The sequence below is a fragment of the Coregonus lavaretus genome (assembly GCF_964263955.1).
Source record: "Coregonus lavaretus genome assembly, chromosome: 6".
In the NCBI taxonomy this organism is placed as follows: Eukaryota; Metazoa; Chordata; class Actinopteri; order Salmoniformes; family Salmonidae; genus Coregonus; species Coregonus lavaretus.
Window position 1 is genome coordinate 46,403,318 of NC_139993.1, and position 26,264 is coordinate 46,429,581.

The window sequence follows — 26,264 nt, forward strand, 5'->3', positions numbered from 1 at the left end:
CATCAGACCCCAAAGTGGCACCACACAACTGACCTATATAAAAACACAACTGGTCCTTCACCACTAACACAACACTGACACAACCCAGAATAAAGCAACAGACACTGCACTACTGTCATCGCTACATCACACTACTAGGCTTTACCAACCTCACAGACCATATCACCCTCAGTAAAGCAGCCAGTTGCCTCCAGCTTCTCCTCTCCAGACTAACCACTTCCCAGAGCCTCCAGTAAATTAATGGTTTCTATCTCTGCCTCTCTCTGTCCTATAAACCACACATCCATACTCCAACACATGCTTTTAACATTAACTGTCTGAGCGGCTAGCAAAGCAGACAGAAATGAAGAAAAAGCATTCCTGGTTCTCCTTCTCTATCATTTGTGTCTCTCCTTATTCTGTACTCCTTCATTCCCTCTCTCAATTCAACCCTTTTTAGTTCTTCAGAAGCATAAATGACAGATTGTGATTTTAACTGATTTTGAGATCATTTTTAGCTCACAAAGTTTTACCACAGAAGAAAGAACAAGGGCAACACTGTATTTCCTTGAAGCAGTGAGGTCAGCATAAAGCAACAGTGGCTGTGCTAATGTGGTGTGTTCACATTGTGTTCTCTCTCTCTAATGAACTGAACTTGACTGAGAGTTAATGAAAAGCATCTTGCTGCTTGCTTCTCACCCTCTCCCGGCTTCCCCTCTGCCTTCCCTCTCTCCCCCTCTCCCTCTCTTCATAAACTCTCACTTCCACTGAAGTGTGTTACAATTGACAAAAGTTGTATTTGATTTTGTAAGAAAGTTGTAAGAAAGGAGTAGTACCTTCAATGATGCGGCCCAGGTGAGTGTGTCTGTCAGCGGCTCAGGTATTCCCCAGGTGGAGGAGGAGTGTGTGTGTGTGTGTGGTTGTTTCTGCTGGTCTGCCAGGTAGCAGAGCAGCATATATAGAGCAGTCAGCAGCCAGACTCAGCCTCCCTCTCTCTCTGCATGAGTCAGCCTGAGCCTTCTTCACAATAAAAGCCTCTCTTTCACAATAAAAGCTCTGCAACACTGGCCACTGATATAGAGACTTCCCTTTCAGAACCAGGCTGTTAGAATAACAACAGCCAGCTATTTTTGATCCATGGACAAAAGATTGAAAGTAAGAGCGAGAGAGAGATTGTGAAAGAATGTGACAGATAGGAGATACACAGATCTTACATTACTGTACCTGCTGTATGCTTATTGTCACAATCAGAATCACTTTATTCACAAAGTACATTTGCACATACCTAGAATTTGACTTAGTGAATATGCGCTGCCAGCAATAGACAATGTACAAACAGAATGCAGACACAAAGTATGCTTATTCTGGACTAAGATCTGATGTATTATGTTCCCACTGATCCATGTAGAAAATGAAATTCATCAATCACAGAAGAAATTCATCAACCACCTTATTCGCTCTACCTCAGATAAGATACAGTAGGAAGGGGATCTCTTTTGTAAAGTCTCTATTGTGACTTTATACTGCCAGGAAACATATTCCATATTAGGTTCTCTGTACTGTAGCTATCATGGGTGGCACACAGAAACAGTATATGCTGTACTTTTCATATGTTTACAGAGTTACCATTATCTACATGCCAGCCACATAACACTGAACCTAGTAGTCTGTGCTTTATATAACTGACAAACATGGAACGTGAGCCATAGTCTATCTAGGAACTTTATAATAGTTAGAAAAGTGTACCACACTTAAAAGGCCACACAATCCATTACTGACTAACAATATTCACCGACCACCACCCCCACAGATCTGGAACATGTTGTCTGTAAATAAAAAATGTGTTTGTTTTCTATAGAGATTGTGGCCTTCACTTTTTAGGCATTTTTCGAGGCAGACATAAACTTTTGGTACATTTATCATTCTGTTTTGGTGTATAATGTCTATTTTTAGGTTGGCCAGTCAATTCTCCAGCTCATCTGCTCTGTTCCTGTCTCTCAGTGGTTGAGGATGAGTCACAGAGGAGTGACACAGGGGCGAGGGGGCGAGGGGGCGGGGGCCGGGGGCCGGGGGCCGGGGGGGCGGGTGGGGACCAGGGGGGCGAGGTCAGGTTCAGCTCCTCTCTCATGAGGACTCAGTCATCTCCGGAGTGTCGAGTCACACCACTTACGGCCAAGTCAGTGTCTGTGTATCTCACTCTGCTGCTTATGGAAGACAGGTTCAATCAGAGAGGTTGATTAACTTGTGATTCCCAACAGTGTGTGTAGCTGCTAGGGCTTCCCTGCGTTTAACATTCCATTCCCTCTCTCCAGGGGAACATGGGGGATAACTAAGACCTCTGTTTCCATGCTGTCAACTAATAAGCACACGCTCATCTCTCTCTCTCCCTCTCTCTCTCTTTCTCTCTCTCTATCTCTCTCACCACTCTCTTCCACTTCCCTCTTGTATTGTGAAGGTCAGCTCTAACAACTCTCTTCCTTATTTGAGAACCTGCTCCATTGCCTGCAGGTTACTCAACCTAACCAGTCAATCCAGCGTCTAGCCACAGCTTTCTCAGCCAATCCTGCTGCTCGCCATGTCCTTTTGAGGACTGCCCACAGGGTCAGTCTGGGGGTTGTTGAGGAATGATCTGCCTTCCTGTTATCTATGCCTCCTGGGTCTCTTCTACTTTTCCTCATCCTTTATCTCTCAAGCGTTTTAGCTTCTCTGTCTTTCTCTTTCTCTGGCTAGTTCTCTCTGTACGCATTCATTTACACTCCAGGTCCACATTTAGGGCAACAAATGTAACCAATCAGATAGCTGATAAACAAAAACATTCTCACTCAGGTTATTTTTTTAACATAATTGGCATGACTAATGAAATACCTCAAGTTGCACATGAACTTCAGGACTGTCCTGAGCTTGCCAGGCAGCTGATAATGAAGAAACAAGAGTTCTCTGTGTATAAACTCAGTACCATATGTGTCTCTTTAACATACATTTTTCCATAAAATCACACGTAAGAAAGTGATTGTTAATACACCATTAGAGAGTTTACGAGCTACACCTCATAAACACAAGGCCTCTGCTGTGGGTACAGCTCTGAGTCACAGCACAGATACGTGACAAAGCCTGGCAGCCAGAGCAACACGGCTCTGAACACAACACAACCACAAGAGCACTACGGTCCACAAACATGACCCTGAACTCAGCACAATGACAGACGAAAGACAAAGAGCAACACAGCACACAAACAAAACCCTGAACACAAGAGTTTGCAAGATCAACACAAAGCTCTGAATCCAACAGGCATAGTTTCAACAAGACCGCATATTTATATTAAACATGTTGTTTAGGTATACTGTATAGGCTCGATTTGAGAATGAATTAACATTCCAAAGCATCAAAATCACATTTGAGATGAACTCTTAGTACAAAAAAACAAACAGTATCCGGGCGCCTCTGTAAACAGTTTATGTGTATCTCTGTATCTGTGTATGAGTGAGAGAGATAGAGCAGGGTAGAATGGTATGGAACGTGGCCTTCAGTTTGTTCCAGTTGTCCACTGTTACCCTGACGACGACCTCAGAGGAGATTAAAGAGGTTTGGAGCGGACCACAATCATTTAATCTCTGTGGTATGACAATTATGCAGACGGCATGGGTTTGAATAGCACTGGGTCAATCCACATGCGATATATAGCATTAAAGGGGATTAGTAGCTTCCTCATCTTTACCACTCTGGACGTATGCATGCTTCACACACATACACACATGGTGTCACTTACAGGCAAGCAAGCTGTTGTTCTAAGCTCCTCCATGTTTGGGATTGTTAGCCCGGTTCATATATACGTGTGTGTGTGTGTGTGTGTGTGTGTGTGTGTGTGTGTGTGTGTGTGTGTGTGTGTGAGTGTGTGTGTGTGTGTGTGTGTGTGTGTGTGTGTGTGTGTGTGTGTGTGTGTGTGTGTGTGTGTGTGCGTGTATGACACACAACTTAGTCAGTAATGGGAGTTCCCAGATGCCATGAGGGGGAGAGACGCCACATGGTGAGGTTGTGACCCCATACGCAGCCATTTGCTAGCAGCATTTTAACACATAAAAGTCACATTTGACCTCTGACCCCTGAAAGATAATTGTTGAACCTCGTCTGCCGTGTGGCTCCAGCAGAGCCCACACCTTCCACTTCCTCCTCTCTGGACACACAAGGTCAGAACATTACTTTGTATTGTTCTGTGATTTCAAGAGTCTGAATCAGCCGTTTACAAAACCAAACGAACACTCACTCACTCACTCTCTCTCGCTCGCTCTCTCTCTCTCTCTCTCTCTCTCGCTCGCTCTCTCTCTCTCTCTCTCTCTCTCTCTCTCTCTCTCTCTCTCTCATTGTGACTGTGTGTTGGTGTTAGGTCTCTCAGGGTGGAGGCTGTGACAGATCAGTCTGGAACAGTGAAGATTAACACAGCTGTCTGATCACCATGAACCTCTCACCCTAACCCTGCAGGGGTTCTGAGAGGCACTACAGCATCACTTCCTCCTCACTGTGACGACAGGCCCACAGTGCCACATTATGATCTCATGATCCACAACCTGTTTTTAGACTGACCAGAACTCAACTTGAACCAGAACTCAAGCACATTTCAAGTAGTCCTAAATCAAGGATGGCGTTATGAAGGTTATGGTTATTGTGTAATGTTTAGATTGTGAGCGGGTTATGACAAGGCAGAGTTGAGGTTGTTTAAACTGCTGATATGTGCTTGACTCCTCTGCTTTTCACAATCCGTAATCCTCAAATCATCTAAAGCAAACAGGAAGATGAAGCATGGTGGAGATTCTCACAGAGGGTTTGCCAGAGAAGGTTCAACAGTAGGCTGTTTATAAAATGGATACGTGCAAGATAACTATTTCAACTGTTAGGTTTTGATTCCTTGTCTTATGAAACAGTGATTAAGATATAAAATGTTGGCAGGATAATTGCTGCTTGTGTGTTTGACAACGCCCACCCACAGATTATATCCCAACCCATAATCTAATGTTGTGCCACCGTGATCACAGTCAATCCTACAGTCACACCTCACTATGCCTCATTCACTTGGCACTTCTCTATGATCCTCTCCTCAAAAATTTAAAAATGCTCACACATGCGCAAACATGCACACATGCATTGTTTTTAGCTCTTACTAGCAAGGATATGTCTTAACCATTTAAAATGCAAACAGTTCCTGTGAAATGTCACACTGGGCAAGCATGTCCAATACTAGAAAGCTGATACTGAATACAATTGCCGCTTACACTCCATCCATCACAACGTACACATGTGGAGGTTCGCACACATGCACGCACACACACACACACACACACACACACACACACACACACACACACACACACACACACACACACACACACACACACACAAACACACAAACCCACACACACACCCTCCCACACACACACAGGGAGAGCAGATTGACAAATTCCAGGTCTTCTCAGTCCAGTGTGATATGGCTTTATACGTGGTCACGGGTGTCGCCTTCGACCCCTGGTGAGTCTGAATCATAAATCAGGACAGAGCATACAAACTCTCTCCAAATTGGCAGCCCAGTGACCTCACAAGGATACGATAGCTCCCATCTAAGTGATTTATGACCTGCCTCAAGGCATGGCTATAGACCCAACAACCTTTTACAGCTTAATACAGACCCTTATAAACTGCTGCAGGGCCTTAACCCCCAAAACAGACTTAACCTGCCTCTCTCTCTCTCTCTCTCTCTCTCTCTCTCTCTCTCTCTCTCTCTCTCTCTCTCTCTCTCTCTCTCTCTCTCTCTCTCTCTCTCTCTCTCTCTCTCTCTCTCTCTCTCTCTCTCTCTCTCTCTCTCTCTCCCTCTCTCTGTCTCTCTCTCTCTCTCTCCCCCTCTCCCTCTCTCCCCTGAGTGTTCTGATCCTAACAGCCAACCTATGGCCTCTCCCCTGAGAGCTTCCTCTGATTCTTCCACCAGTAACACCAGCCATCAGAAACACACACTGACTGACTGGCTAACTGGCCCAGCTCCATCTTCCTCCAGTACAGAACAGTCACAGTGCAGACGGACAGCAGGCGTGTTTTCCCTGATCAGGTCTTGTGCAGTCACCTCAGACTGCCAAGTCATACAGCCACTTCCTCTCCACAGCAGAGCCCTGCACGGGCATGAATTTTAAGGCCGAGCCCTACCCATGCCCATGACGTTCAGGCCCTACCCTACCCATGCCCGATTGCTTCTGCCAAATTTAAGGCCCTCCATTAATAAATACATTCGCTGCTCCTCTCTGCCTGTCACTCGCTCCCAACGCACAGCTTGCTCTGCATGCGCTCTGAGTCTGTGATTATCCATAGCAATGGCTCTGCTTGGGCTGCTCTGCTCAATAAAGAGACATGAGAGAGCAGTTATCTGTTAGCTACTTTCATCACTCTAAACTCCGACAAAACTATATTTCTTTGTGAAAGAATCTCTCCTGTCTTATATTTGACGAGGTTGAAGCACTTCTGACACCATGTTATGATCTTAGTCAGATATGACTGTACTGCGCAGCAGAGCACGCGCAAATGGCTCAGCTTTAAAATGTTAGTGATCAATTTAGTGATACCTGAGCCCTGCCAGTACCCTAGTTTTTGATGAAAAAACAGTCCCTACCCGGCCCTAACCGATGTATGATATCGGTCACGGGTCGGGTAGGAGGAGAGCTCTACTCCACAGCCTAGATCTGTTAATGCAGCTCTGAGATAGCATCGACAGGGGGGCTTTCATCAATATACCAGCCCACAGCTCCACAGTTCACAGGTGAAGGCAATGTGAGGCATTAATAACAGGTGTAAGCCTTTGTATGGCTGCAATAGTACGTCCTCTTAGACCATCACACTAAAATGACTTTCTTTCCCTGTGAATAGAATATATCAGTTAAAGCAATAACTGTGACTGTGATTTATCTATTAAAAACATCCGTCAAAACAGACACTGATTCACAGTCACCTTATTGGCTGCAGTGAAATGGTAGCCGTCGCATTATAGTGCTTCGTTTCACATTTAAGGAGACAGAGAAACAAGACAGTGGGGTCATAGTTTCCATTCAGTCCCTACTGGATTCACGGAAATTTTGAAAAACGACTCGATCAGAAACTCAATTAAAGTTACATTGGAGGCCTCAAATCAAATCCAGATAAGACAAAAACAGACTTTTACATCAGTGGCTGTAAAAGTCACACAACAGGATCACCTTTCAAAGACCACATACATAGACACTGTAGAACCGCGGCTTCAACATCGTGCAACAGCATGCCATTTAAAAAACGTTATTGTTTTCAGGACGTGTTCAGGAGAACAAATGAGAGGCAGTGACTCCTGCAGTGAGGTCAGAGGTTGAAAGTCAAGAGTGGCCGGTGCCTGAGGCTTTAGTTTGTCAGCCAACACTTCTACAGGTCACCAGGGGACAGAGAGGGAGCTAAACTCCAGCACGGCATGGCACAACGCACTGACCCCTGGGTAATGACAGGGCTGCTGTTTTTACTGTGTAATTAATGAGTGTATGTAGGGGAGGGGAGGGGAGGGGAGGGGAGGGGGGTAGTGCACCGTCCCTCCGCACGCTTCACCGCGGGGATCTGATTTTTTTTGGCAGTACGTTTGTGTCATTATTGTGGAAAAACTCACTCAAGGAAGCAGCTTTACGGTGATCCTGCTATTTGCAGAAACTCAAGCCGAGACACAGAAAGAAATACAGCAAAACAATGTGAATGTGCCAACACGCCGTTATGATCCCAGCATTCCTCCAAATCCACTGCTAAACAACAGGGCTCCATTCACATCACACCCAGAGAGCCTCACCCAGACCAAGACCAAGACCAGACCCAGACCCAGACCAGATCCAGACCCAGACCAGACCCAGATCCAGACCCAGACCAGACCCAGACCCAGACCAGACCCAGACCAGACCCAGACCCAGACCCAGGCCAGACCCAGACCAGACCCAGACCCAGACCCAGACCAGACCCAGACCAGACCAACCCTTCAGTTATTTACCTGTCACATTCTGTCTCCTCCTCTATACCCTCCGCTCTGGAAGCAGAGAGGATACAATGTCAACATTTAGCAAGAGTTACACAAAATGCATATTCGGTATACAAAGCACAGAGCATGAGCCCTACACAACCTCCATGCTCCACATGCGCCCTGTCTCAGACCACATCATAAATATGTCAGTCTCAGAACACATCATGTCTATAACATCCCCCCTCACTAATGCATAAGACATACAGTACCAGTCAAAGGTTTGGACACGCCTACTCATTCCAGGGTTTTTCTTTATTTTTACAATTTTTTTTACATTGTAGAATAATAGTGAAGACATCAAAACTATGAAATAACACATATGGAATCATGTAGTAACCAAAAAAGTGTTAAACAAATTAATATATATTTTATATTGGAGATTATTTGCCTTGATGACAGCTTTGCACACTATTGGCATTCTCTCAACGAGATTAATGAGGTAATCAACTGGAATGCATTTCAATTAACAGGTGTGCCTTGTTAAAGGTTAATTTGTGGAATTTCTTTCCTTCTTAATGCATTTGAGCCAATCAGTTGTGTTGTGACAAGGTGTGTGTGTGTGGGGGGGGGGGGGGGGGGGGGAATATACAGAAGATAGCCCTATTTGGTAAAAGACCAAGTCCATAGAACAGCTCAAATAATCAAAGAAAAACGACAGTCCATCATTACTTTAAGACATGAAGGTCAGTCAATCCGGAAAATGTGAAGAACTTTGAAAGTTTCTTCAAGTGCAGTCGCAAAAACCATCAAGCGCTATGATGAAACTGGCTCTCATGAGGACCGCCACAGGAATGGAAGACCCAGAGCTACTGCAGAGGATAAGTTCATTAGAGTTACCAGCCTCAGAAATTGCAGCCCAAATAAGTGCTTCAGGCCTTCATGGTCGAATTGCTGCAAAGAAACCACTACTAAAGGACACCAATAATAAGAAGAGACTTGCTTGGGCCAAGAAACACGAGTAATGGACATTAGACCGGTAGAAATCTGTTCTTTGGTCTGGAGTCCAAATTGGAGATTTTTGGTTCCAACCGCTGTGTCTTTGTGAGACACAGTGTAGGTGAACGGATGTGTAGTTCCCACCGTGAAGCATGGAGGAGGAGGTGTGATGGTGTGGGGGTGCTTTGCTGGTTACACTGTCTGTGATTTATTTAGAAGTCAAGGCACACTTAACCAGCATGGCTACCACAGCATTCTGCAGCGATACGCCATCCTATCTGGTTTGGGCTTAGTGGGACAATCATTTGTTTTTCAACAGGACAATGACCCAACACACCTCCAGGCTGTGTAAGGGCTATTTGACCAAGAAGGAGAGTGATGGAGTGCTGCATCAGATGACCTGGCCTCCACAGTCCCCCAACCTCAACCCAATTGAGATGGTTTGGGATGAGTTGAACCACAGAGTGAAGGAAAAGCAGCCTATGTGGGAACTCAAGACTGTTGGAAAAGCATTCCAGATGAAGCTGGTTGAGAGAATGCCAAGAGTGTGCAAAGCTGTCATCAAGGCAAAAGGTGGCTACTTTGAAGAATCTCCAATATAAAATATATTTTGATTTGTTTAACACTTTTTTGGTTACTACATGATTCCATATGTGTTATTTCATAGTTTTGATGTCTTCACTATTATTCTACAATGTGCTCTGGCATCCCAATGGTGGAACAAGCTCCCCCACGACGCCAGGACAGCGGAGTCACTGACCACCTTCCGGAGACACTTGAAACCCTACCTCTTTAAGGAATACCTGGAATAGTATAATAGTAATCCTTCTACCCCCCTTTACTACCACTGTCTTTTGTCTAAACTAACACCTGACTTATTTCACCTGCTAGCACTGACTTGTTTAAAGAAATGTACTTATTGTGATTGAGATGTAGTTGTCCCTGATTGCACTGACTTTGCTCACAGCTGCTTGTTTGAAGAAGTGTACTTACTGTGATCAAGATGTGGTTGTCCCACTGGCTATCCTAAGTTGAATGCACCAATTTGTAAGTCGCTCTGGATAAGAGCGTCTGCTAAATGACTTAAATGTAAATGTAAAAACCCTTGAATTAGTAGGTATGTCCAAACCTTTGACTGGTACTGTATATCATGTCTGAACCACAACATTAAATTAACAAAGATCAGAAGCTAGGCTATACAACTCCATCTATAGCCAGACAAACCTCCTGACTGAGCAACAGCAAGCCCTGCAACATGAACAGAGGCCATCCATAACAAGACTGTGCAGTCAAGTCCATTCACAGTCACACATCAAGACATACACAAACCATACAAGGACAATCAACGCTCTACTGCAACAACACAGACATCATACTCACTGCCTATAATAAAACACAGGGAGGCCACAGGGGGAGGCCATACAAAGAGAGCAGGGGCCCTGGTCGTGCATACAGGAGTCAGACAGAGACAATAGGAGCCATCCAACAGAACAGAAGCCAATCTGTTTTCAGCCACAGAACAGCTGCCAGCCAGGCCATCTCTCTGGCACACAACAGAACACAGCACTGACATGCCACTGACACCATCATAAAGAGACCGGAATGCTTTTGTTCTGTAAATACTGGGATTCCCTTTGTAACCCTTTCAAAGCTGAATACACCCAGATCACTGATCCACAATACAATCACTTATTATGGGAGTCATGGCGCCAGCTCAATCAGACATCACTTATGACAGCCCTCCTCTGGTGCAGTGGGATGCGGTGAGATGAGGGGTGGGGGTGGGGGAGGGCAGGGGGCAGGGGGCAAAGGAGCAGCAGGGTAGGGGATGAGATGAGATGAGCAGGGAGGCAAGGGAAAGGAGAGTGGCAGGGTGGCAGCATGGCAGGATGGAGGGTATACTCACAGTTTGGGCTTGGTGGGCAGCGGAGGACCTTCCTTCACCAGGAGCGGCGACATCTTGGTTGGGCCTGGGAAGTCTGGCTGGGCCTCTGATGGAGGCATGCTGAAGGAGGGCTGAGGTGGGCTGGCGGGCCTGCCATTCTGCAGGTCCCAGTTGGCCCGGTCCTGACCCTCCACGTCGTGGTACATGTTGACAGGCTGTAGGCCCGACATGCTGGGCCAGATCTCCAGCTCGTTGACGTGGAAACCCTCGGCGCTGGTACTGGGTGGGATCTTGGGTGGCACCTCCAATAGGCTGATCTCTGTGGGTGGGGGAGGGGGGAAGGCCTGGGTGTCCTCAAAGACAGAGTCGTCCCTGGACGCCACACCATTCCTGACCGAGTCGTACACCGCTAGAGGGAGAGAGACCAGAAGAGTCACACTACAGACATCTCCTCACACAGTGCACTAACATAACCTGCAGCAGAGCCCAGCCTGACCCCCATCCTCCTCATATAGCCCACTAAACATGGCAGTTCTATATTTAGTGTGGAATGTGATGTGATCTAAAGTAGCAGCTGTGTTCAGTCAGTCTGTTTGTCTGGAGGAGGTCTTGATGTAACCCCTTTACTTGGTACTTGGAGTTCCTCTGATTGCATGGTGAACTGAGAGTACACAGAGTCATCAGAGAGAATAAACACGTCTCCCTTCTCCCACATAGAGATAGCTGATCATCACCTAACTAACCTCTCTCCTCCTCCTCCTCCTCCTCCTCCTCCTCCTCCTCCTCCTCCTCCTCCTCCTCCTCCTTCTCCTCCCTTTCCTCCTCCCACTCTCCTTCTCCTCCTCCTCTACTCCTCCTCCGCCTCCCCCTCCTCCTCCTCCTCCTCCTCCTCCTCCCCCTCTCCTTCTCCTCCTCCTCTTCTCATCCTCATATAGATCCATGATTATCCAGGATAATAAACAGGACCAGGACAGTCATCTGAACCAGAGGAAAGCACACAGGGATCCATGACGGAGTCAAAACCACTAGACCTCCCAGGCTGACTGTCTATTGGTAATCATTGATATGATCCAGAGCCAGACAGGCCCTCGTTCTTGACCCAGATGTACCAAAACTCTGCACAAACACTGTGCAAACTACAAACTCACATGCACTAAAGTTACACTCAATTACACTTTAGGAAAATTCCTCTACAAGTTGCTACAAGTTATACAAACTGTCCTGATGGTACATTTACTGTAATGTATTCAACTCAAGTTAATACAATAATGATGGTAACTCACCTGTGGGAGTGTTGAAGGCCTCTCCGGTGACAGCGAGTTGGGCTGTGCTGCTGACGGAGCCGTAAAGGTTGGTTGCAGTGCAGCAGAACTGTCCTCCATCCTCTGGGAAGGCCTCTGCTATCACCAGTGTACATATCTCCTCTGGAACAACCAATCACAACTCTCATCACATACACTGTGGTGAATTAAACAACTAGCAGTGACACAGTGTTGAAACTAACAGCAAGAAAAATGTATGTTTCTGGTGGTCAGTATAAACAGGTTAGGGAAAGTTTGTAACAGCTGAATGAGACAGATACTGACCCTGTCAGACTGGTTTAATAGACGTTTACACAGCCATAGAAAAGAGTGACAGGTTTACTATCTATATGTTTGTAGTTGGAGGTAAGACAGACATATGATAGACAGGTAGACATACAGTGGGGAAAAAAAGTATTTAGTCAGCCACCAATTGTGCAAGTTCTCCCACTTAAAAAGATGAGAGAGGCCTGTAATTTTCATCATAGGTACACGTCAAATATGACAGACAGAATCAGGAAAAAAAATCCAGAAAATCACATTGTAGGATTTTGTATGAATTTATTTGCATATTATGGTGGAAAATAAGTATTTGGTCAATAACAAAAGTTTCTCAATACTTTGTTATATACCCTTTGTTGGCAATGACACAGGTCAAACGTTTTCTGTAAGTCTTCACAAGGTTTTCACACACTGTTGCTGGTATTTTGGCCCATTCCTCCATGCAGATCTCCTCTAGAGCAGTGATGTTTTGGGGCTGTCACTGGGCAACACGGACTTTCAACTCCCTCCAAAGATTTTCTATGGGGTTGAGATCTGGAGACTGGCTAGGCCACTCCAGGACCTTGAAATGCTTCTTACGAAGCCACTCCTTCGTTGCCCGGGCGGTGTGTTTGGGATCATTGTCATGCTGAAAGACCCAGCCACGTTTCATCTTCAATGCCCTTACTGATGGAAGGAGGTTTTCACTCAAAATCTCACGATACATGGCCCCATTCATTCTTTCCTTTACACGGATCAGTCGTCCTGGTCCCTTTGCAGAAAAACAGCCCCAAAGCATGATGTTTCCACCCCCATGCTTCACAGTAGGTATGGTGTTCTTTGGATGCAACTCAGCATTCTATGTCCTCCAAACACGACGAGTTGAGTTTTTACCAAAAAGTTATATTTTGGTTTCATCTGACCATATGACATTCTCCCAATCCTCTTCTGGATGTACTCTAGCAAACTTCAGACGGGCCTGGACATGTACTGGCTTAAGCAGGGGGACACGTCTGGCATTGCAGGATTTGAGTCCCTGGCGGCGTAGTGTGTTACTGATGGTAGGCTTTGTTACTTTGGTCCCAGCTCTCTGCAGGTCATTCACTAGGTCCCCCCGTGTGGTTCTGGGATTTTTGCTCACCGTTCTTGTGATCATTTTGACCCCACGGGGTGAGATTTTGCGTGGAGCCCCAGATCGAGGGAGATTATCAGTGGTCTTGTATGTCTTCCATTTCCTAATATTTGCTCCCATAGTTGATTTCTTCAAACCAAGCTGCTTACCTATTGCAGATTCTGTCTTCCCAGCCTGGTGCAGGTCTACAATTTTGTTCCTGGTGTCCTTTGACAGCTCTTTGGTCTTGGCCATAGTGGAGTTTGGAGTGTGACTGTTTGAGGTTGTGGACAGGTGTCTTTTATACTGATAACAAGTTCAAACAGGTGCCATTAATACAGGTAACGACTGGAGGACAGAGGAGCCTCTTAAAGAAGAAGTTACAGGTCTGTGAGAGCCAGAAATCTTGCTTGTTTGTAGGTGACCAAATACTTATTTTCCACCATAATTTGCAAATCAATTCATTAAAAATCCTACAATGTGATCTTCTGGATTTTTTTTCTCATTTTGTCTGTCATAGTTGACGTGTACCTATGATGAAAATTACAGGCCTCTCTCATCTTTTTAAGTGGGAGAACTTGCACAATTGGTGGCTGACTAAATACTTTTTTTCCCCACTGTATGGTATGTACATGTTAGACAGGAGACTGACAGTAAAAAAAAAGTGAGAGCGAGAGAAAGAGGGAGAGAACACAAGTGTTGAGAGATGTCAAATGACGTAAATGTAAATGTAAATGTAATGTCTGCAGTGTGACTCACAGGGTTTCTGTGAGAGCTTGACGGTAACACCTGATGTACCGCTCTAGTCACAACGTCTCAGACTGGAAAAGTCTGTGTGTAAATATGTGTGTGTAAGAGTTTGTGTACGCCTGTCAGAGTTTATTAGATTCCTTCTTATTGTCCCAGACTGTTGTTTTGAGGCCTTCGTCATATCCAGGTTAACGGTAGATGACATCATCACAGTGCCAAAGTGACAGCACAGACTGACACAACAGACAGATTGAGGCCGGTTTTGATGGATGATGGAGCTGACAGGAGTAGACATATAGCAGTGACTTTGTTGATAACAACATGCCTGAGAATGACATAGGAGGAAGTGAAGTAACTTACCTGGCTCTGCTGCAGACCGTGGCTCTGTGTTTCACATGACATCAAAGGGAGAGAGGGAGAGGAGGTAAAGAAGAGAGAGAGGGAGAGGAGGTAAAGAAGAGAGTGAGGGAGAGGAGGTAAAGAAGAGAGAGAGGGAAAGGAAGTAAAGAAGAGAGAGAGGGAGAGGAGGTAAAGAAGAGAGAGAGGGAGAGGAGGTAAAGAAGAGAGAGCGGGAGAGGAGGTAAAGAAGAGAGAGAGGGAGAGGAGGTAAAGAAGAGAGAGAGGGAGAGGAGGTGAAGAAGAAGAGAGAGAGGGAGAGGAGGTAAAGAAGAGAGAGAGGGAGAGGAGGTAAAGAAGAGAGAGAGGGAGAGGAGGTAAAGAAGAGAGAGAGGGAGAGGAGGTAAAGAAGAGAGAGAGGGAGAGGAGGTAAATAAGAGAGAGAGGGAGAGGAGGTAAATAAGAGAGAGCGGGAGAGGAGATAAAGAAGAGAGAGAGGGAGAGGAGGTAAATAAGAGAGAGAGGGAGAGGAGGTAAAGAAGAGAGAGAGGGAGAGGAGGTAAAGAAGAGAGAGAGGGAGAGGAGGTAAAGAAGAGAGAGAGGGAGGGAGTAAGACTCATAAATAATTAAATCCTTTTTTAACTTGTCAAGGACCTCTAACACAAATAAGTATTCTGACTCTACTGAGAATGTCTCACTTTTCTGCAGGATGCGGAAGTCTGGAGAGTCCTGGATGACCTGTCCCTGTCTGAACCACTGGACCTGCAGAGGAAAGCTGCCTCGAACCCTGCACTCCAACACAACCACCTGACCCTCTGACGCCTGGGCATCCTGTAAGAGCTGGAGGGGGAGAGAGACAGAGTTGAAAGAGAGTGAGAGAGACGGAGAGAGCGAAAGGGAGGGAGAGAGAGAAGCAGAAAGGCAGAGAGAGAGAGAGAGAGAGAGAGAGAGAGGAAGAGGAAGAGAGAGAGAGAGAGAGAGAGAGAGAGAGAGAGAGAGAGAGAGAGTGTGGCAGAGAGAGGCAAGGTAAAGAAGAGAAAGAAAGGCAGAGAGAGGGTCAGGGGTAGACAAACGGAGAGAGAGCGAAAGAGAGGAGGAGAAAGAGACGAAAAGAAAGGAAGAAAGGAAGGTTAAGAAAAAAAAGTGGGAGAGGAGGAAATGAATGAAGATATAGACAGAGAGGAAGATGACAACACAGTGTCAGTAAGCAGAGCAGAACAGAACACTACACGGGGGAGTGGGAGGCCAGCAGACACTGACCCCATTTACAGCACTCTGTTTCACAAAAGGACAGGACAGAGCAGGGCTGTCCAGACAATCCTGTGACAGCTTCTAGTGTTGCAGTCAGAGAGACAGGAAGCCATCCGTTGAGAGGCCAAGGCAGAGGCCAAGGGCAGCATTGTGCTACCTCTCAAACCAGTCAATAGGTCTCACAGTGAAAGGACTCATCATATCTATCAGCAACTGAAAGTTTCTCATTGTGTGTGTACTGTGTGTGAATCAACGCCTCTATTTGAACTGTGTTTGGGAATGTGACAGCATACTTTGGGACGGCCTGGGTGGAATGCGTATGTGTGTGTGTTTCAGTGTGTGTGTGACGGCCAGGGTGACATTACATTTTAGTCATTTAGCAGACGCTCTTATCCAGAGCGACTTACAGTTAGTGAGTGCATACATTTTTTCATACTGGTCCCCCGTGGGAATCAAAACCACAACCCTGGCGTTGCAAGCGCCATGCTCTACCAACTGAGCTACACGGGACATCACACCCCTGACTTCACCCAAAAAGAGCACATCTCATTGAGATGATTAAAGCCCTACAGCTCCTGGAGGAAGGGATGAAGACAAACAAATGTCTTTCTGTAACGAGCTGAAAAATGATTTGTAGTCTGCAGGGCTGGATGGGAGTGAAACCCTCCTGACCCATGTCGGTTTGGCAGGCCTGTTTGATGCTCTGCCTCAGCCCGCTCACATCTCACCAGCACACACACCATGACGCATGGCCTGAGGTGGGCTGGGGGAGGAGGGGAGGAGCAGTTGTGGGTTCCAGAACGGTTAGAGCAGGAGACAGGAGCTTTCTGGCTGCACCCCTTCAAATGTAATGTTTTATCTGGCCCCCACCTGTCCTATGCTGTGTTATTACAGGGAAATGGAGCGTGCGAGTGTCTGTATTTATGTGTGTGTGATGCAACTTTTCCATAACTCCAAATGCAGTCTTACCTTGGTAAAGATAGGGGGCGCTGTAAGAGGACCATCACCTCCATACAGTGAAGAAACTGGACTCTGCATCTGGAGGACAAGATAGAGAGATGTAATCTGACCATTCCAGATCGTATACTGCTGTGTGTGTGTGTGTGTGTGTGTGTGTGTGTGTGTGTGTGTGTGTGTGTGTGTGTGTGTGTGTGTGTGTGTGTGTGTGTGTGTGTGTGTGTGTGCGTGCGTGCGTGTGTGTGTGTGTGCGTGCGTGTCTCTTACCCGGTGTGTGGGTGCAGATAGGACCAGTGTGGAGCGGTGAGGTACGGCCTCAGGGCTCTTGGGTGAAGGTGAACGAATGGACAGGGAGATTGAAGTCGTCTTCTTCTGGACCCTAAAACAGACAGCATTAGGTCCGTTCATCAGAGATGTCAACACATTCACAGAGTAGCCATTTAGAGAGAGAGAAAAAAACTGTGCAGTAAATGTATAATTACTACTCTGCAATAATTGTCTGCTCTCACACACGTCTAATTCTATAAACACACAAAGCCGGCAGTTTGCACCTTATAAATTATTTTGGACCCTGTGAAAATGGACTAAGATGATGTCACTGAGAATGAGAACCAAGATGTTAATGTATAAACAGAAGAGTGAATGAAGGAGTAGTGAAGGCAGAGTGAAGACAGGGAGGGACAGGTGGGAGATACACAGAGAGATAATGACAGAGACAGATAAGAAAGCAAAATAACATGAGATGGCGAAAGAGATTATGGTAAAGAAAGTGAGGGAGTGAGTGAGTGAGTAAGTGAGTGAGAAAGAGAGAGAGTGAGAGAGAGAGAGAGAGAGAGAGAGAGAGAGAGAGAGAGAGAGAGAGGAGAGAGAGAGAGAGAGCGAGAGAGAGAGAGGGAGGAGGCCTTTATAAGTGTTCATAGCCAGGACAGGCAGCCCCTTAGAGACCTCTCATTATCTAAATGACCCAGAGTTTCACTGGCCAGGGTTATAAGGTAATTATAGAGGTTTGCAGGGCTAGTTAAATTAGAGCAGGCAGCTAGCCTGATTACCACCTGGAGGGCCCAGTTAACCTGGACCCAACGACAGGGTTAGGAAGGGGTTAAGGCTCACAAAGTGAGGGGTGGTGAGAGGGTCATGCTGAGACACAGGCACGCACACTAACACACACACACATACTGAGGCATGGCTCCTGATCTGGACTTTGACACAGATCCTTCTCCTTCTGAGTCTGAGGATGAAGCACCTAAACAGAGGTGCAGAGGGATGTGAAATAGAGGCCTTTTAGTGAGAGTTTACTATACATTCATTCAAATGACATTCATTTAATAACAGTGAGCCCAGAGATAGTAGCAGTTACCCTGGATGTAGACCTCTGCCGAGGTGTTGTCAGCTCCCAGGCTGTTGGAGGCCACACAGGTGTAGCGTCCCGTGTCGTCCTCGAAGGCCTCAGCGATCACCAGCGTGTGAAGGTCACCATCCCTCCAGATCTGGATGTCAGGACAGTGGTGCAGCTCCCACCCCTCACAGAACCACCTGGACACACACAGAGGGAATTTTCACTTAAATACCATTGTGTTGATACAAGTAAGAGCCATTACTCAAGATAAAACAATTGAATTCATTTCAGATTAGTGGTTATAATCATGACTGTGAAGAATGTGGTCTGCCAATCAGAGTCATTAATCGGATTACTGTAAACCCCCCTCCACACACACCCACACACCTGAGCACTGCCAGACAGACACCGCCACTCATCTGTGATACATTAGTTTTGGGATCATTGAGATCTTTCATGGTTTTCATAAACATTGTGGCCAACCTCAGTCAATGTGTGGCTACTATGTTTACTGTGTATTCATGTTTCACTTCTCTCAACACCATGTCCACTGTGCAGTGTAGAGACAAAGTCGTATCAGACTTTTTCTCACACATGTGCCTTCACACACACCTCTACCCTCTGGGCATGTCTGAGAGAGTGTTTCCGTACCTGCTCAAACTCAGCCCTGGGGCAATGACAAAACACAGAGTTACAGGAAACAGGCACACCCCCTCCTTCTCTCCCCCCAGACGTCTGAGTTTCTGCCTGAGCTAGAGCGTGGCCTGGTGGGACCTGCCTGGCTCGGTACCCCTTCGCAGGGCTTCACTCACTCCACCCCTCTCTGGGTCCCAGGAGGCATAAGACAGTCTACAGACAGTCTACCACACTAAACAGGCATGAGACCGTCTACCACACTAAACATAAATGAAACAGTCTACCAGACCCAATCTGTCTCATCTCTGTTCAAAGAGCTAACGATCAAACCAACCACTACATGATACCACGTCACCACTTCAAACACGGCCACAGTACTCCCATAACCATCTCACTCCTTCTTCTCCATGCTCTTGCTCCTCCTATAAAATGAGAGCACATGCTCCTATACAGCTGTAACTGTATTGCCCGCCCATTAACCCCAGCAGTGAGAGGAGCAGGAGGAGGAGCAGTAATTCAGCAGAATGGAGGAAGCACAGCTGTTCTGTTCCGCCGGTGGCAGACCTCAGGAGATTCCATCCCTTTTGGAATGCTATACAAAAATGCCCTGCATACCTCTGCCGGGCTATTATATACTTTACATTATACACTCACTCCACCCTGCCAGTCAGATGCCAGGACAGCTAACCAGACAGACAGACATCACTTCATCCCCTATGATTTACAACTGCTGGTGTGGGTGTCAGAGAGGCTGAGAGAAGAAAGGGATGGAGAAAGTGAATGAGAGTGCTAGGTAGAATGAGAGGTGTGTCAGGCAGGCTCAGACAGGACTGCATACACGACACTCTGTCATTATCGAAACTGGATTGCACAATGCAATTCATTAGCACCACTGGCAGGTGGATGAGCCAAAGGGGTTTACATTTGACATTTGAGTCATTTAGCAGACGCTCTTATCCAGAGCGACTTACAGTTAGTGAGTGCATACATTTTCATACTGGCCCCCCGTGGGAAACGAACCCACAACCCTGGCGTTGCAAGCGTCATGCTCTACCAACTGAGCTACAGGGGACCTAGTCATCATATTCTGACTGTCAGACTGCACTGAACTGGATGAGCAGAAGGGTTATTCCCTGTCATAGCTATGTCTTAGCATGCTAAGCAAGGCTAGTCATAAGCGTACATTTGGGGACATTCGGCTGTCCTTTGGGGACAGCCGAAGAACCCTTTTAGGTCCTAGATAGCGCCTTTTTTCTAAGAGTGTACTATAACTGGGACGGCTCTGAACTGTGGCTACAACCACTGCTCTACCCTTAGTAATGACCTAGTCTCGATACCGGTTGTGTGTCTTAGCATGGTTAGCGAGGCTAGTCATAACCCTGTATTGTGGCGGCACTGAACTGCTGCTACTGCCACAGCTCTAATTTGAACCTCTCCAACCTAGGTTCTCTTCCTTATTGCTTGATGAAGTGAAATGAGGGAAAGTTGGCATGCCACAGCCTATCGTCCAGGAAGACAGTTGGTTGTGTGTTAAATGATATGAAACATATCAGGGCTGTTAGTGACACGAGGCCTCAAGCAGGGAGGCAGGGAGGCAGGGAGGCAGGGAGGCAGGGAGGCAGGGAGGCAGGGAGGCAGGGAGGCAGGGAGGCCCTGTGTTATCCAGCAGCAGCAGCATGTCATCCACACAGGCAGCTGGAGGCCAAGAGTCAGCCATGCTCCAAACATCCACAGCTATCTCCACTGTACTGATAAGACAGACTGTGACAAACATGCCAAGCCTTTGTAAAGCGCTCTTCCTTCTACCCCAGAATGTGGGTTTGCTGTTTGACCTGTTTTATAATGCTCAGTAATATCAAAGGCTTGTGTTGAGGCACTGAAACAATTACAGGGTTACAGTGCACTGAGCTGACAGCAGCAGGCAATTGAATGTCTTGATTGTTTGAGCAAAGCAATATGTCTGCGTGGTTGGGGATCCATTTTTCACATTATGGCAACATAATACATTCACTAGAGGGTACAGTTAATATAGATAGAGGGAAAGAGAGTAGAGTAGAGTAGGACAGCCAGGAGCTCATGTTCAACCTAACAGGCAGCCAGAATTGCAGAGTAAACTTAACCCACTCCCAATGAACACCACAATAAAACCTCATATTAATCAATCCCTAATTATCTGCTATTATGTGTAATTACTGAGTAAACTCATTTAGAGACAGACGATCTGCAATGTTCCTTGTTTAAACCCCACTCTGTTTAGCCAGGCATTGTGGAATGTGCTGAATATGACTCACTGTTCCTTCTCACTGTTCCTTCTCATTGTTCCTTCTTACTGTTCTCACTGTTCCTTATCACTGTTCCTTCTTACTATTCTCACTGTTCCTTCTCACTGTTCCTTCTTACTGTTCCTTCTTACTGTTCTCACTGTTCCTTCTTACTGTTCCTTCTTACTGTTCTCACTGTTCCTTCTTACTGTTCCTTCTTACTGTTCTCGCTGTTCCTTCCCACTGTTCCTTCTTACTGTTCCTTCTCACTGTTCCTTCTCACTGTTCCTTCTCACTGTTCCTTCTTACTGTTCTCACTGTTCCTTCTCACTGTTCCTTCTTACAGTTCTCACTGTTCCTTCTCACTGTTCCTTCTTACTGTTCTCACTGTTCCTTCTCACTGTTCCTTCTTACTGTTCTCACTGTTCCTTCTCACTGTTCCTTCTTACTGTTCTCACTGTTCTTTCTCACTGTTCCTTCTTACTGTTCTCACTGTTCTTTCTCACTGTTCCTTCTTGCTGTTCTCGCTGATCCTTCTCACTGTTCCTTCTTACTGTTCTCACTGTTCTCACTGTCCTCACTTTTCCTTCTCACTGTTCCTTATCACTGTTCCTTCTTACTGTTCTCACTGTTCCTTATCACTGTTCCTTCTTACTGTTCTCACTGTTCCTTCTCACTGTTCCTTCTTACTGTTCTCGCTGTTCCTTCTCACTGATCCTTCTTACTGTTCTCACTGTTCCTTATCGCTGTTCCTTCTCACTATTCCTTCTTACTGTTCTCACTGTTCCTTCTCACTGTTCCTTCTTACTGTTCCCACTGTTCATTCTCACTGTTCCTTCTTACTGTTCTCACTGTTCCTTATCACTGTTCCTTATCACTTTTCTGACTGTTCCTTCTCACTGTTCCTTCTTACTGTTCTCAGTGTTCCTTCTCACTGTTCCTTCTCACTGTTCCTCCTCACTGTTGTCATTGTTCCTTCTCACTGTTTCTTCTCACTGTTCCTTCTTACTGTACTCACTGTTCCTTCTCACTGTTCTCACTGTTCCTTCTCACTGTTCCTTCTTACTGTTCTCACTGTTCCTTCTCACTGTTGCTTCTTACTGTTCTCATTGTTCCTTCTAACTCTTGCTTCTTACTATTCTCACTGTTCCCTCTCACTGTTCATCCTCACTGTTCTCACTGTAACTTCTCACTGTTCCTTCTTACTGTTCTCACTGTTCCTTCTCACTGTTCCTTCTCACTGTTCCTCCTCACTGTTCTCACTGTTCCTTCTCACTGTTCCTCCTCACTGTTCTCACTGTTCCGTCTCGCTGTTCCTCCTCACTGTTCCTTCTCACTGTTCCTTCTTACTGTTCCTTCTTACTGTTCCTTCTTACTCTTCCCACTGTTCCTTCTCGCTATTCCTCCTCACTGTTCTCACTGTTCCTTCTCACTGTTCTGTCTTACTGTTCTTGCTGTTCCTTCTCACCGTTCCTTCTTACTGTTCTCACTGTTCCTTATAGCTGTTCCTTATCACTGTTCCTTCTTACTGTTCTCACTGTTCCTTCTCACTGTTCCTTCTTACTGTTTCCACTGTTCCTTCTCACTGTTCCTTCTCACTGTTCTCACTGTTCCTTCTCACTGTTCCTTCTTACTGTTCTCACTGTTCCTTCTCACTGTTCCTTCTTACTGTTCTCACTGTTCCTTCTCACTGTTCCTTCTTACTGTTCTCGCTGTTCCTTCTCACTGTTCCTTCTTACTGTTCTCACTGTTCCTTCTCACGGTTCTCACTTTTCCTTCTCGCTGTTCCTTCTTACTGTTCTCGCTGTTCCTTCTCACTGTTCCTTCTTACTGTTCTCACTGTTCCTTCTCACTGTTCCTTCTTACTGTTCTCACTGTTCCATCTCGCTGTTCCTTCTTACTGTTCTCACTGTTCCTTCTCACTGTTCCTTCTTACTGTTCTCACTGTTCCTTCTCACTGTTCCTTCTTGCTGTTCTCGCTGTTCCTTCTCACTGTTCCTTCTCACTGTTCCTTCTTACTGTTCTCACTGTTCCTTCTCACTGTTCCTTCTTACTGTTCTCACTGTTCTTTCTCACTGTTCCTTCTTAGTGTTCTCACTGTTCCTTCTCACTGTTCCTTCTTGCTGTTCTCGCTGATCCTTCTCACTGTTCCTTCTTACTGTTCTCACTGTTCTCACTGTTCTCACTTTTCCTTCTCACTGTTCCTTATCACTGTTCCTTCTTACTGTTCTCACTGTTCCTTATCACTGTTCCTTCTTACTGTTCTCACTGTTCCTTCCCACTGTTCCTTCTTACTGTTCTCGCTGTTCCTTCTCACTGTTCCTTCTTACTGTTCTCACTGTTCCTTATCGCTGTTCCTTCTCACTATTCATTCTTACTGTTCTCACTGTTCCTTCTCACTGTTCCTTCTTACTGTTCTCACTGTTCCTTCTCACTGTTCCTTCTTACTGTTCTCACTGTTCCTTCTCACTGTTCCTTCTTACTGTTCTCGCTGTTCCTTCTCACTGTTCCTTCTTACTGTTCTCACTGTTCCTTCTCACGGTTCTCACTTTTCCTTCTCGCTGTTCCTTCTTACTGTTCTCGCTGTTCCTTCTCACTGTTCCTTCTTACTGTTCTCACTGTTCCTTCTCACTGTTCCTTCTTACTGTTCTCACTGTTCCTTCTCGCTGTTCCTTCTTACTGTTCTCACTGTTCCTTCTCACTGTTCCTTCTTACTGTTCTCAGTGTTCCTTCTCACTGTTCCTTCTCACTGTTCCTCCTCACTGTTGTCATTGTTCCTTCTCACTGTTTCTTCTCACTGTTCCTTCTTACTGTACTCACTGTTCCTTCTCACTGTTCTCACTGTTCCTTCTCACTGTTCCTCCTCACTGTTCTCACTGTTCCTTCTCACTGTTCCTTCTTACTGTTCTCACTGTTCCTTCTCACTGTTGCTTCTTACTGTTCTCATTGTTCCTTCTAACTCTTGCTTCTTACTATTCTCACTGTTCCCTCTCACTGTTCATCCTCACTGTTCTCACTGTAACTTCTCACTGTTCCTTCTTACTGTTCTCACTGTTCCTTCTCACTGTTCCTTCTCACTGTTCCTCCTCACTGTTCTCACTGTTCCTTCTCACTGTTCCTCCTCACTGTTCTCACTGTTCCGTCTCGCTGTTCCTCCTCACTGTTCCTTCTCACTGTTCCTTCTTACTGTTCCTTCTTACTGTTCCTTCTTACTCTTCCCACTGTTCCTTCTCGCTATTCCTCCTCACTGTTCTCACTGTTCCTTCTCACTGTTCTGTCTTACTGTTCTTGCTGTTCCTTCTCACCGTTCCTTCTTACTGTTCTCACTGTTCCTTATAGCTGTTCCTTATCACTGTTCCTTCTTACTGTTCTCACTGTTCCTTCTCACTGTTCCTTCTTACTGTTTCCACTGTTCCTTCTCACTGTTCCTTCTCACTGTTCTCACTGTTCCTTCTCACTGTTCCTTCTTACTGTTCTCACTGTTCCTTCTCACTGTTCCTTCTTACTGTTCTCACTGTTCCTTCTCACTGTTCCTTCTTACTGTTCTCGCTGTTCCTTCTCACTGTTCCTTCTTACTGTTCTCACTGTTCCTTCTCACGGTTCTCACTTTTCCTTCTCGCTGTTCCTTCTTACTGTTCTCGCTGTTCCTTCTCACTGTTCCTTCTTACTGTTCTCACTGTTCCTTCTCACTGTTCCTTCTTACTGTTCTCACTGTTCCTTCTCGCTGTTCCTTCTTACTGTTCTCACTGTTCCTTCTCACTGTTCCTTCTTACTGTTCTCACTGTTCCTTCTCACTGTTCCTTCTTGCTGTTCTCGCTGTTCCTTCTCACTGTTCCTTCTCACTGTTCCTTCTTACTGTTCTCACTGTTCCTTCTCACTGTTCCTTCTTACTGTTCTCACTGTTCTTTCTCACTGTTCCTTCTTAGTGTTCTCACTGTTCCTTCTCACTGTTCCTTCTTGCTGTTCTCGCTGATCCTTCTCACTGTTCCTTCTTACTGTTCTCACTGTTCTCACTGTTCTCACTTTTCCTTCTCACTGTTCCTTATCACTGTTCCTTCTTACTGTTCTCACTGTTCCTTATCACTGTTCCTTCTTACTGTTCTCACTGTTCCTTCCCACTGTTCCTTCTTACTGTTCTCGCTGTTCCTTCTCACTGTTCCTTCTTACTGTTCTCACTGTTCCTTATCGCTGTTCCTTCTCACTATTCCTTCTTACTGTTCTCACTGTTCCTTCTCACTGTTCCTTCTTACTGTTCTCACTGTTCCTTCTCACTGTTCCTTCTTACTGTTCTCACTGTTCCTTCTCACTGTTCCTTCTTACTGTTCTCGCTGTTCCTTCTCACTGTTCCTTCTTACTGTTCTCACTGTTCCTTCTCACGGTTCTCACTTTTCCTTCTCGCTGTTCCTTCTTACTGTTCTCGCTGTTCCTTCTCACTGTTCCTTCTTACTGTTCTCACTGTTCCTTCTCACTGTTCCTTCTTACTGTTCTCACTGTTCCTTCTCGCTGTTCCTTCTTACTGTTCTCACTGTTCCTTCTCACTGTTCCTTCTTACTGTTCTCACTGTTCCTTCTCACTGTTCCTTCTTGCTGTTCTCGCTGTTCCTTCTCACTGTTCCTTCTTACTCTTCTCACTGTTCCTTCTCACTGTTCCTTCTTACTGTTCTCACTGTTCCTTCTCACTGTTCCTTCTTACTGTTCTCACTGTTCTTTCTCACTGTTCCTTCTTACTGTTCTCACTGTTCCTTCTCACTGTTCCTTCTTGCTGTTCTCGCTGATCCTTCTCACTGTTCCTTCTTACTGTTCTCACTGTTCTCACTGTTCTCACTTTTCCTTCTCACTGTTCCTTATCACTGTTCCTTCTTACTGTTCTCACTGTTCCTTATCACTGTTCCTTCTTACTGTTCTCACTGTTCCTTCTCACTGTTCCTTCTTACTGTTCTCGCTGTTCCTTCTCACTGTTCCTTCTTACTGTTCTCACTGTTCCTTATCGCTGTTCCTTCTCACTATTCCTTCTTACTGTTATCACTGTTCCTTCTCACTGTTCCTTCTTACTGTTCCCACTGTTCCTTCTCACTGTTCCTTCTTACTGTTCTCATTGTTCCTTATCACTTTTCTCACTGTTCCTTCTCACTGTTCCTTCTCACTGTTCTCACTGTTCCTTCTCACTGTTCCTCCTCACTGTTCTCACTGTTCCTTCTCACTGTTCCTCCTC

At 45.8% G+C, this 26,264-nt stretch overlaps 1 protein-coding gene across 2 annotated transcripts in view; it reads right to left on the reverse strand.

The window, feature by feature from the left end:
- The window catches only part of LOC311130588 (palladin-like), a gene marked incomplete at its 5' end in the record, with an annotated part of 83,201 nt that overhangs the window by 22,926 nt on the left and 34,011 nt on the right, over positions 1–26,264 (reverse strand). Inside the window, 9 exons of one of the 2 annotated variants that reach the window (XM_084163361.1) lie at positions 8,003–8,038; positions 10,875–11,262; positions 12,137–12,277; positions 14,637–14,660; positions 15,311–15,452; positions 16,833–16,901; positions 17,088–17,199; positions 17,997–18,063; positions 18,178–18,353. In XM_084163361.1, the coding sequence (XP_084019487.1) occupies positions 8,003–8,038; positions 10,875–11,262; positions 12,137–12,277; positions 14,637–14,660; positions 15,311–15,452; positions 16,833–16,901; positions 17,088–17,199; positions 17,997–18,063; positions 18,178–18,353 (1,155 nt within the window). Of the gene's footprint in view, positions 1–815; positions 916–8,002; positions 8,039–10,874; positions 11,263–12,136; positions 12,278–14,636; positions 14,661–15,310; positions 15,453–16,832; positions 16,902–17,087; positions 17,200–17,996; positions 18,064–18,177; positions 18,354–26,264 lie in introns of those variants that run through there. The other variant, XM_084163362.1, reaches the window with a different exon arrangement.